At 42.3% G+C, this 12,993-nt stretch overlaps 1 protein-coding gene across 1 annotated transcript in view; it reads left to right on the forward strand.

Moving 5' to 3' along the window:
- Nucleotides 1-12,993, forward strand: part of phyhiplb (phytanoyl-CoA 2-hydroxylase interacting protein-like b) — a 15,769-nt gene continuing 2,776 nt past the window's right edge. The window contains exons 1-4 of the mRNA XM_034237761.1: nt 1-506; nt 8,307-8,494; nt 10,113-10,287; nt 11,399-11,516. Coding sequence (XP_034093652.1) covers nt 410-506; nt 8,307-8,494; nt 10,113-10,287; nt 11,399-11,516 — 578 coding nt within the window. The 5' untranslated portion in view covers nt 1-409. The remainder of the gene's footprint in view (nt 507-8,306; nt 8,495-10,112; nt 10,288-11,398; nt 11,517-12,993) is intronic.

Here is a 12,993-nt window from a genome sequence, read left to right on the forward strand (position 1 = left end):
CTGCGCTAATCCTCTGAAGTATTCATGTTTAACTGTCCCGCGGCGGAGTGACACGCAGGGCACACTTGTGGCTCTGAGGGCACAGATGCTCTGCATACATGCTGCGCGTTTTAAACAAGATACATGCACAGGCTGATATATTAGTGCTTCGTACATTTAAACGCATCTCTGAAGGAGCTTCTATGCCAACGTTGCAAACCCGAACTGGCGGCTTGTGCTGATCGCGCCCGTGACGATTCCGCTGACGCGCCACTAGCCGCACCACCCAGGAGACGAGGGGAGAGCAGAGAGCGACGAGAACCGGTCTCTCTTTCTTTTCTCCTTCCTCGACGAGCGTTGACTGCAGCTGTGCAAGTCCCGTGGACGATATTAAACTAGCGTTAATCCCAGCATCACCCAGGCTGCAGAGATGGAGGTACCAGGTTTGGCGCACAACATCAGTCCATTAAGTCCCTGCGCGGGGATGATCAAGGACTTGAGCGCATTACAGTTATGCGAGAGAGATGGTAAGGAGAGGGTTTTTCACTGGGGTGTTTGCAAATAATATCAGTGCATTAGCCTATATTTTACATTTTACAGACGTTGCATGCATACAGTCTGCTTGCTCATTGGTTTTAGCTGCATGTTGCCTTATTGTGTGTTTGAAGGGAGCAGGGGCCGGTCGCTCCGCTGGTTCCCTGCTTGGAGCGATGGTGCGTGTGTGGAATAGCTGAGTGTCTTTTCAGTGGCAACGAGGTTTGTTCGGATGACCGGGGAGTTTGCTCAAAACTAAACATGCAATATTATTTCAGCACCATTGGCATGGACAGAGATCGGCAGTTACCCCGCCTATAGCTACTGCTTCTTGTCTTTATCTCAGGGAGTTACCATAATCAATTATCTGCACATGACATCCTGCTTATTTATGATTGAAAAATACGTTTTTAGTCTTATATTTCATCCCCAATTTACGAGAAACTGTCTCTGCGTTTATGCATTTATCATCCAGATGCATCCATGCTGGATAGTCTGTGGTTGACTTCATGAATTTGAAAGTTTTTTGGATAAAAAGCATCAAACAAAGAGTTGATGAACATTTTTCACTGATTTCAAGGAAAATATAAGCTATTTTTATAATGTTATAACAGATGAGCAGTTTTTACAGGAGCAGGCTAAATCCTGGTGGTTAATGGTGGGGCGGGAAAAAAGCAAGTCATCATCAGGAGAGAATGAGAGCTGAACATGGCTGCACCTAGGGCTGCCTGCACCCACGTGTGCACAGGCGGTGCAGATCCACACACCCATCAGTGCAATTACACACAACTGATTCCCCATCTGATCCATCGTCAGAGACCCCTCTTTAATTAAGATTGTAGATTAAGTCAAATGTAATGAGATCACACCTTGTCACAGCTGAATGGAGTTGATTGGGATTTTTTTTGCTTCCCTAGATTTTGTTCTTATCTGTTGATGGATTGGCCAGTTGTGCACTGGTGGAATCAATGGGGTGTCTTCATTAAGCAAAAGACCCCAGCATCTAACCACAGTGCAGTCATTGTATCACACCGCCTCATTTTCTCATCTGCCATGGCTGCACCTCATAATGTAATACAGCAGCACACCGTTTATATCCTCTTAGTGCTTTGCTGGCTTAATTCTGAAGCTGTAATTTTAATAATGGCATGGGGCTGGACTTTTCTAATGGATCTTATGACAGGGTCGTGCTGCAGGTTTTCTGGTTTTTGCACTGCCACTTTCCTATTTATTAAGTGGATTACCCAGTGTAAATAGTGTCTCTGTGTCCTCGAGACACCCACATGCTCTGTTGATGGAGCAACACAGTCACATTGTCCACCTTCTGTGCAGATTCTGCAGGACAATTGGTGTTTGTGGTATAACAGAGTACTTTCTAGAATTGTTGGTTCAGATCATTCATGTACCGTAGATGGTGTGCTTGAAACATATTATCATTTGTGCAGTTTTAGGCATAATGTCATTACAAAATCAATGCTAGAGCCCTTATAATGTGCCCATATTGCTCATTCATAACTGTGGACAACATACTTGAGCTTCATGACGAGGCAAGATAAATTATTTGTGAAGGATACGCACCTTGCAATGGACTAGATCCCCTTTATTCAGTAAGTGAAGTGCTGTGTAGTGATGTTAAGAGTAGTGTTCCTTTTATTTTTGACAAACCCCTCAATGTTGATGTGGCCGTTTCTGACATTAAATGACTTCCAGTAATAGTAGTTAACAATTCCCTACCACACCCTATATTGACAACTGCATATTCCACTTTTAGCTTTCTTGGAACCACTTGGTCAATACCTACGTTTTCCCAAGGACAGTATTCATTTCGGATCCACATCTTTCTAAATGTAGCTCCGAAATCCATCAATATTTAATTGTCAGCATCAGAGGCTTTGCTGACCAAGCAAATGGGATGCAAAGAGCTCCAGAAGACCTACTATCTCTGTGGGAAAAAGCTCTCTCACACACACAAAGGCACACACACAAACACATACACACTGAGGACTGTGTGAGCATTTCAATGGTCCAAAGAAATAGAGGGATACAAGTTGTTCCTCTGTGTGCCCTGCGTTAGAGGGGGTGTTACAGCCGTAATGCTAGTGCCGGGGGTGTGACATGAATAAGTGTAGGGTAGGGAATGTTTTGCTTATGAGTAGTGGGACATTTACAGACACTGTTGCTGGTGGACCGACGTCTGGGGACACACAGAAGTGCCTCCATGATGTTTTACTGGTTTAAATAATGCTACCAATCTTTGCAAGGCTGACTCATACCTCCATTTTGATTTGATATCCACTGTAAATGCGTAGTTACAGGGGGTAATGAAATACTCACTACATGGCTTGCATGGCCTTTGTGCCGCGGACGATGACATAATTAAGTTGTCATGATGGATGGCTGCCATTTGTGCAAGTACTGTGTCTGCACTGTCTGAACTCTCTCTGCTTGAGACACTGCTGCCGTTGCTGCGACCCTCCCCCCCCCCCCCCCCCCTCCCCCTCAGTCTGGCAGTGTGTTCCCATGTTAGCCAGACAGACACATGGATAGATGGTAAACAATCAATGTTACCTCAGCTCAGCCAGTGACTGTCAAGTTGAAGAAAAGCCCCCTCAGTGCTGTCGATTACTACTTGACAGTGGCATTGTTTCTTCGAACGCAGTGCCGCATCACTTGAACAAAGACATTTAGTTTTCAGCCCTGTGACAAGAGATGTTGCAAGATTACGCAGGCAGTGGGCTAAACTATTGTAAGGAAGTGTGCTGCGTTTCTGATATCAGCCATGCTATGTGGATCTATGGATGGCATTTGTTGTCTGTTGGTCAGTCTACTACTGAAATGTCTCAGACTGAAATACCACAGGCATTAAGTGGATTGCTTTGAGATTTGTTATAGAAATACATAGACTCAAAGGATAAAGATGTTGGTAAGTCGTTTCCTCAGCACCACCAAGAGGTAGACATTGTTGCAGAGAGGTTTATGAAATGTCCTAGCTGTATTAACATGGGTTGCTTTTACCTTTTGTGCATACATCCATGTTCAACTTTGTGGATCCATTTATTTTTCATCTATTTCGATTACCTAATGACGTTACCATTAGCTTTGCTTTGCTGCCAGTTATCATACATTATTATGCTCTCATGCAAATCTAAGAAGTGAAATACCATGTTAGCATGCTGATGTTAGCTTAAAGTATCACTATGTCTAAGCAGCACGGTCTCACAGAGCTGCATGGCTGTAGACCCGAGTATTGTACAGAATGGTTCACTTCTGCAGCGCTTGACCAATATGGTGCATCATGACACAACAGCAGGCCGGACTAATGACGTACTGCATCGTATGAGTAAGCTGGCATTTTAGCTTGGCGAGTGTTCAGTATGAGCAGTTGTGTACCATGACTGTGTTGGCAAGAGTTACAGGTACATAATTTATGCAGCCACTCTTTAGCAGCGTAACGTATTTTCTTGCAATTGACTTTGCTGCATTTCAGACTTCTGAACATTCTTAAGAGGGACTGCAGAGAAGTCTGAGCATCAAAATCTGCAGTCGAAGGATTAAACATGCAAATGAGAAGTGATGATTCTGGTCATGGACGAGTTTCGAAAAACAGTTCGGTACTTCCTGAAGGTCATCTATGTTAATTTGTATGAATATTGATGGGTTGATTGTCTAACTAAAAGTTAATTTGATCTGTAAAGGTTGTGTTATTAAAGTGTCTTAACTAGGTTTTATTGGTGTGTGCAAGGTTTAAGTCTGATAAAGAGCATTGTGTCATCTGCCACCGTCATCTGCCAACAATACTCTGCAGATTCATTTTTCAACATTAACCTTGACTGAAATGAAGAAGTGTCGACCTTCAGACGGCGCAGTGAGAGTACATGATGCAGGCGGCCTGAAGTTAAATCAATTCCCTCTCCTCTCACCGGTAAAGAGAGTAATCAAGTCGGGTTTGACTGGAAAAAACCCTACCACAAAGAGCCATTAGGATCGCCCTACGTATGCATGTCAACAGGATTTGTATCGATTCTCTTGCATCTATTGCTATTCCACACTGGCATTTCACTGCATGCAGAACAACAGGCCAATACCCTATAAGGTTCATTTGATAGATCTTAGCAGAGCGTCTTTCCATCCATTCTTTATGATGAGATAGTTTTGCTATAGGGCAGATATTTCTATGTCCTTCGTATTGATGCTCAAGCATGCATGACGCTGCTCTGTCATCATCTTGAACCCCCTGTCCATGTCCTGTGCATGAGTAATCTGCACTCCTAAGTAAGGCCTCACAAAACTCACACTCATTTTGCTCTATGATGATGAGGCAAAATCCCCCACCGCCTCTGTCTCATGCACAGCATTTTAATACTGTGCTGTAAATAATACGACACATTCATTACGGTGGTGTAATGGCTTTCGAGATAGAGTCATGACTCAGCTAAATTAATATTAGCTAAAGTTGCACCCCTAGTTCAAGTAGAAAGAGCTGAGGTGCATAATGAGGGTTTAGACCTCCTGTGTGAGATTGTAAAAGGTTTGCCTGGCTCCCTTACCGCCTGACCTTCATCTTGCTTTGCTCTTACTCCTCCATCTTTCATCCTGAGCTCTCAGAGTCCCTGAGAAGTCGGAGCGCATGCAAAGGCCCTTTATTTACCTGCAGGCAACGCTACCAGTAACACATTACATTCATGACTCTATTCGGATTCACCAAAAGAGCCATCCGGCTCTAATCTGTTAGTTTGTATTCTCTGTTCATGCCACTTGTGTTTTATATTGGATTGTTAACAGTTAATAGTTGCATGTTTCTGTCTACCTTGTGCATTTTCTTAGATTCGTGCTCAGTGAACTTGTTTTCCCCGATAACATCACTTTTAGCTTGACCGCGTAGCCGTAAGAGTATTATGTAAGCAACATATCTGACTGCATTTGTAATGCTCCACTGTGCCTGGGTGATGCCTCCATTTGCAGGTTGATTAGGAGAGTGAACAGGTGCTAAATCAGCCCAGTGCAGTCACAGGGAGCTGGGAGGGCAAAGACCTGCATGGGGTCTCCTTTCAGAGTTTTCATGGGAAACATCAGTGTTGACATTAACATTTAACAACAAGGAAGTTACTATGCTTCATTTGCAACACAGCAACAGAGATAGCAGGTTTTTCCTCTATGGTGTTTATGTTTTTAAACCTAGGATGTTTTATATATGACTAATGATGGGTGCTTGGGATGAATAGACACAAAAAAGCTATCTTATTCTGCAGCATAAAAACATTAATTGGACATCTTGTGATAAAACGTCCCATAAGAATTGCGATAATGTCCACATTTGTAATACACTTTTACTTGTCTATTACTCTTTTTTTTCTTTTTTAATAATAATAATAAATGATATTTATATAGCGCCTTTCAAGGGACCCAAGTACATGGTGGACAAACAAAACAAACAGACAATCAAAGGGCAAACAAAAAATAAAGGAAGCCGGGGGACCAAGAAAGGGCATTTTTAAATAAAAACTTCACTTCAAGAAATCCAAGGCTATAGTTTACTTCTCAAGAGTATATTTCCTCTTCTCTTCAAGCAGGTGTCGGAGAATGACAGCAAGCCGAGTCTGTTTCTTGTTTTTGTGATAGGTCAGCAACAGAAAGTCTCAGGTGGGCTGTTACAGTGCTGACATCACTATCTGCTCCGTGCTGAATTGCTGAAGCATTTTCTGAGCGAGGTCTGCTCCGTCGGGGCTGCATTGAACCTTTCAGTCTGAGCCACACTTATCAGCTCAGTGGGCTTTAAGTATAATGAGATGGGCCTTAAATGCGGACCAGCAGGATGAGATCTGTTCGAAACGCAAAGCATAGAGGTGTAGGAGGGCCTGCATTAAGTCAGTAAGACAATCATGGTGCAGTTCGGCTTAGGATGTAATTGCTGGCCTTTTAAGTATTCCACATATTTAGGAAAACCATAAATGCCACTAAAATGTCATTTACACTATATGCACGAAGTCCAGATAATACATTCCGAGATAGGGTAAGATAGGGTGTAAAGATATAAAAAAAAAAACAATCCCAAATATTTGTCATCACTGAAAAGTCATCTTTACAATCTAGATGTAAAAGTGCACAATAAATATACATGGTATGATTTAAGCACTTAACAATAGGAGGTCTTTCTTTCTAGGTTAAAGATGATTCTTTTTGGTAATCAGCTAGTATGATAGGACCTAGGGATTAAAGTAAGCCGGGGGTCCGGTCTGGTGGCGAAGAGCATGCATTGGTCTTTTATGGATGTTATTTTAAGAGAGTCATATAAGTGATGTCTTGTAAGAAAGCTAGGATAAAAAAGCAAGTTACACATTGGGCGTAGGAATGACCTTCTCGTTTCCTAAAATGAATCAACCTACAAACGGTTCACTGGGAGTGTTGTGTGGAGGCGAGACAGGAGAGTCCTCACAGTCCAATTATGGGATAACTCTTTTATACCGCCCTCTCGCAGCTGATGAGCGGAGATGGATGTTCCATGCTCCGCTGCTTCTGCCATTGTTTCTCTCTGAAGAGTCCAGCCGTTTGTATGTGTTACTCCCAAATTCTTGTATTTACTCACTCTCGTGTTTAGACCCCACTTGCCCTGCCAAGTGGGCGTACCAGCGTGTGACGCAAAGTCTGTATTCATCCTAATTCTACAAAGCTCTCATTCAACCCTCGTTTTGGCATTTCCATTGGCCTCAGTGTGCACTTTGGGTTTTAAGCCTCTTCTACGAGTTAAGATACTTGTACAGGAATGAGATTAATGAAACTCAATTGAATTTAAGATGTATCAACATTATTTATGGAAAACAATGGCCTTTCTATTTAGGCCAACTAGGCCAGATAAAAAAGAAATAATTCTTCTTAAATGAAGGGCTGAAGTTCTAAGACATTCATCAGCATTATATTGTTATTCCAGATTCACCTGCATTGTGCTAGAGGAGGACTTGTACTGCTGATTATAAATGGATCCATCTCTTCGGAGAGTAAGGAGATTCAATAAGCAGCGTTTGAAATATTTAATGCTACGTATGTTCTGTGGAGCAGGTGTGTGTGTGTGTGTGTGTGTGTGTGTGTGTGTGTGTTCAGGGGCTGATGTGTTTCCATGGCAACATATAAGGTAGTAAGCGATGCAGGCAGTGCTGAGGAAGGCTGTAGTATGTGGGGTTTATGGACCATAAGACAGAGAAGAGAAACAAACCATATTTATACGGTCTGAATAAAAGCTGTGCAGAGATGCAGCATTTCCAGCTGTATAATGATTTAATGCGTTTCTCAGATAATAAAAAATCTGATTTATGATCACTCGTAGATATCTCATACAACTGAAGTTATTACAATCCCGGATTCAAAACGGATTTGAAAAATAACAGACCAGAAAATGACGTTTGAGTTTTTTTTTACAATAATCCTACAGTAAATATGAAACATATAATTTGTAGTAATAGTGACGCTGGTTTTGGTGGCTCCCTGCTAGACTTTGGATAGATTGTGTGACTGCGATAGCAACCGTTTAAGATGCAGATATTAAACTCCACACGTGTAGTTGTCAAGTGTTATTATGGGCGTGGTCCCAAAATAAGGTATTTTTGTGTCTGTGGACAGATTTTATTACCAGCCATGCAAGATGCAGTCATGAAGCCGGATACCCACTTAACCTTTTTGTCTAATTTGTTGTCGTGGTTTGTGTCATCCCATCGCAAAGTGCTTTAGTAGTTTGGCATATATTGTTATACTTTTTGACATTGATCATACCAAACATACTCAATGTTTTTTCGATTACACAGGAAGTAAATCCCAGGATGGCAGCATGGAGGCGCTCCCTGTTCCTCAGAACATCAAGATCAGCAACATCACCTGCGACTCCTTCAAGATCTGCTGGGACATGGAGCCGAGCAGCAAGGAGCGCATCACACACTACTTCATCGACCTGAACAAGAAGGAGAACAAAAACTCTAACAAGTTCAAACACAAGGTAACGCTTGAATCAGCACTAATAAACTGAATTTAGAAGATAACGGTACGAGAGAAGGCTCAACAAAAGGCCTGTTGTCTCAATTAATGCATTTGCTATGTTTCATCAAAAGGAAAAAAATATTTCAAGGTTTTGTGTTTATGTGATTCAATGTGTGAGAAACTCACACTCAGCCTTGAGAGCACAAACTAGGCAATGTGCCAAAAGAATTCAAGAAAATGATAGTATTTGGGAAAGCATTTTTTTCACTCCTTCCTTGGAAATTAAAATCTCTTTTTCAGCAGGTACCTGGCCTCTTAAGCAAAACCTATTTCTAGAACATTGAATACAAAACATAATCAAGCACACCTGCTGCAAAGTAAAGACCAACTAAAAACCAAACGCAAAATCTTTCTTAAAACTGTCAGCGGTGTAAAATTGTAAGTATGAACCCAAATGATTCTCATGTGATCATTTTACAAAGATATGAACAGAACAACAGACCATACAGTACAGTTTTAAAGAAAATAGACTCCACTGTGTTCTCCAATTAGTTGTCCATAAGTAATGTACATTTATAAATAATGCAATTCTAAAGATAATTCTGTTTTAGCATTCAATCTGATATTCTCCATGTCTCCACTTTGTTGGCACCGTACATCGCTGTGTCTGGGCGGACTTACAGTGAATGATATTTGTCCCCTCCATACTTTAACTCTCCAGCATTATCATAACGTGATTGCTAAAACATCTGGAAGAATGATAAACCCTGATGATCGAAACCTAACCGATGGATTTGATGCTGAAGCGTGAGACACATGTTCACCATGTTTTAACCAAAGATAACCTTTAGTTTCCTGCTTGAGGCAAAAAGACTCCTTTGAAGGTGGATCTGTTCAAAGACTCTGAGCTCTAATAGGCTAATATCACTCACTCTGCCCTTTCGGTCGGAGAGTAATTCCTCCAGCAGGATGACAGCAGCTCCTTCAGTTCACCGTCAGTCAACACTTGTTTCCTCCTTCCTCTCCTCCTGCAGCCACTTCCTGTGTGTCTCCTCTCCCTAGTAGCGAGCGACCCCATGTTAGTATTTTGATTTTGGTGACCAGCAGCAGTGTTGGTCGATATGCTGAATCTGTTGCTAGGCAGGGGCTACCGGTCCAATCAATAGGCTGCTAAGGCCCATGGATGCTTAAGGGGGGTGAGGAGAGTACAGAACAGTGTGCATACATAAAGAAAACAGTACAGGTATAAACTGCAGTCTGCCTCTTACATAACATGTTCAAAGGCATGTCATGTGCGTGCTCATGGCTTTAAAGGTGTCCTATTATGCAAAATGCACTTTTTCATGTATTTTATACATAAACATGTGTCCCCTCTGTGTTAAGAGGTTGTGAAAGTTTCAGGAAAAAAGATTCTCTTTTTGTCCAGATCCATTTATATAAAAACCTGTCTGAAAATGTGCTGATCAGATTTTGGCCACTTTGTGATGTCATAAGGATTTTTTGGCTTGTGTAACCATTAGCCAATCACCAAACAAGGTAACCCCCCCCCCCCCCCCCTTGATGAAAAACAGTATAATAGGAGACCTTTAAGGAAACCATAACTGGAGTTTCCTCCTGTTTTCCATTCCTCCCTCCAGGATGTTCCCACCAAGCTGGTAGCCAAAGCCGTCCCCCTGCCCATGACGGTGCGGGGCCACTGGTTCCTGAGCCCCCGCACAGAATACACCGTGGCCGTCCAGACCGCGTCCAAACAGACCGACGGGGACTACGCCATCTCCGAGTGGAGCGAGATCGTGGAGTTCTGCACCGGCGGTGAGTAACGCACAGCTTACTGTACCACGAGTACTCGCTTCTCAAGATGTGTGACATCTGAGCAGCCTTTGATGTTGTTTGAGCTGAAGTACAGAGCAGAATAGGATAGGGCACAATATGAGGGAGAATATTAAATGGAGGCTAATCTTTACTGAGTGGGGGGGAGTATGGATGTAGGGGGTGGAGGAGGGGAAGGGGAGGGCGAGTGGAAAAGAAGGATTAAAGGAAGGAGGGGAGCTGTGCTGTATATCTTCTGATGCAGAGGTCAACAAGTTCAACATCGCTGGCTGCCGGCTTTGGGTGGGGGAGGGGAGAAGGGGGAGGAGATGATGGTATGGGGGTGGGTAGCTGCGAAAGGGATGAGGAGCATTCAGGGCCGTCCCTCCCTACAGGCTGATCATGCAGACTGCGTGGGGCCTCACCTTGGAGGGGGCCTCATCTTGCGGAGGGTGCCTCAACTGAGCCGAAAATGCGGCGCACCTATGCGCTTATGCAGCGCAATTAGTGTGGTGCGGCACGGTTGCTCCACTAGCTTCCCCCCTGTCCCCCCGTCGACGCTCGCGAAACAGAGGGCCTCATCATATAGCTTTGCGTGGGGCCTCATGTTGGCCAAGGACGGCCCTGGGAGCATTAGAAGCTTGGGTAGTAGTGATAGTGATGCGAGGCTTGACTAAAGAAAAAGGGAGGTCTAAAAATATGTCTGAAGACTTTTGAGAAATCCTCTTAATAGCCGTCTATCATTTTTGTTCAAGGTTCTGTAGCATTTCATGAAAGTGGGGAATTTTATAGTTTTCTATTGGTGTGCTTGTTGGAAAATCAGAACATTACAATGAAACTTTATTATATACTTTGGAATAAATCCACACCCATTTGGCAATCCTTCTTTCATGCTGGAGCGTATAAGGACGCCACAGGACTAAAATGCTGAGTCATTCTAAGCTATAAAGATGAAGAAGCGCAGTTCATGTTCCATCCTATCCAGTGCACACAGTCACTCTTGTTCCTTATAATTAAATAATTACATTTCTACTAATTTCCAACACTGGTTTCCGATCCTCCTGATGACAGCTTATTCAGTTTAACTCTGATCTGTGATGCGTCTGTTTTCCAGATTATTCCACAGTGCACCTAAACCAGCTGCTGGTGAAAGCAGAGGTCATCGCCGGCCGGATGCTGCCTCTGTCTGTCTTCTACAGGAACCAGAATAAAGAGTACTTCGACCATGCCAGGTAAGCCGCTGTACTTGCATTTTCATAAATAATTTTGTAGTTCAAATATAGTTGAGTCAGAGTCTGTTATTAAAGAAACCCCGAAAACTGTGTTAACACATTGTATGTGCGGCTAGCTTTCCTTCCTCTTTTAGTTTGTTGCATTATGGTAATTTACACTATTATACAACACTTAGCATTTCAACGTATTCTTGCTATTTGTATGCTATTTCTGACGATAGATACTGTATATCCTATTTTGATATGCTTCCAGTAACTTGAACATCACATTAAATTCACAGCTTTAGCATCTGGTGGCTTTATAGACCTATAGAGACTTGAGATGTTATGTGATGCTAAAATGACCTTTAAGCTAAGGCTGCAGGACATTTAGTGTTAACATACTGCTGTGATAAGACTTGTGTGATGGTAATAAAAGACGATTGATAATGAGAACATTGCAATGTAATGCATCCATCCTAGCACTCAATATTACAACGTATATCACTGCAGCACCTGTATCTCTGCACACAGCAGGATCCCCACACTATAGGCTAATGTGTACAGACAATGTGACAATTAAGGCCATTGAAAAGTATAGGTTTGTCACAGTGTAACTTTCTTTGTATATAATATGTGATACAAACTATACATTTGATGACTTTCTTTGTAACGTTGTATTATCATTTTTTTTAAGGCATACTATACTATTAGTTTTGTATCATAATATATTCCAATGTTATGACATAGTATACTATTACTTTGAATGACATTTTTTTAAATAATATATGTCGATACTTGTTTTATGTCATGCTATATACACAATGACATACTATCCTATGATATTCTTTGTGACATGCTGCACAAAGACTTTTGTATGACGTATTTACTGGGGCTTTACAACATGACGTCATCTGGGAAGCCCCCTCTCTTTTGTTGCCTCGGATCAGTGCATTTAACATGTGTCTGGTAAACTGCACCACCATGTGGGCGGCAGCAGTACTGTCTACCCCTCGATGAGGCTTCTGCTCCAGTGACCCGGGGTGGGAGATGACTAATTCCATAATACCCTCAACAAAGCATTAATTATGGATGTAATTGCAGCGTCTGAAGTGATAGCACTGTAATTACAATTCATAATAGGCGCACAGATTTACTCTGTGCTCGAAGACATGCAGCTACAACACAAGCCCTCATCAATCTTGAATGTTTATTTGTCGTTTTGTTTCTGAAAGATGCTTTTGTTTCCTGGCAGTTTTTGAGTTGAGCATGCTTTTCAAATTCATAGGTTTTATTGTCATATAAGCTACAGTGTAGAAATGGCAAATTAAATTCTTATGATCCGAGCTCCTCCAACAATGCAACATATGAAATCAAATTTAATAAAACACACCGAAGTGTAAGCAAACACTGAAATATAACGAAGAAAATGTAAAGTTGGAGAGGAGCTAGAGACACGGCAGCCATCCCCGGCGCCATCTTTCTTTTGGTCACTTCT

This window comes from Gymnodraco acuticeps, unplaced genomic scaffold (genome assembly GCF_902827175.1).
Source record: "Gymnodraco acuticeps unplaced genomic scaffold, fGymAcu1.1, whole genome shotgun sequence".
Classification (NCBI taxonomy): Eukaryota; Metazoa; Chordata; class Actinopteri; order Perciformes; family Bathydraconidae; genus Gymnodraco; species Gymnodraco acuticeps.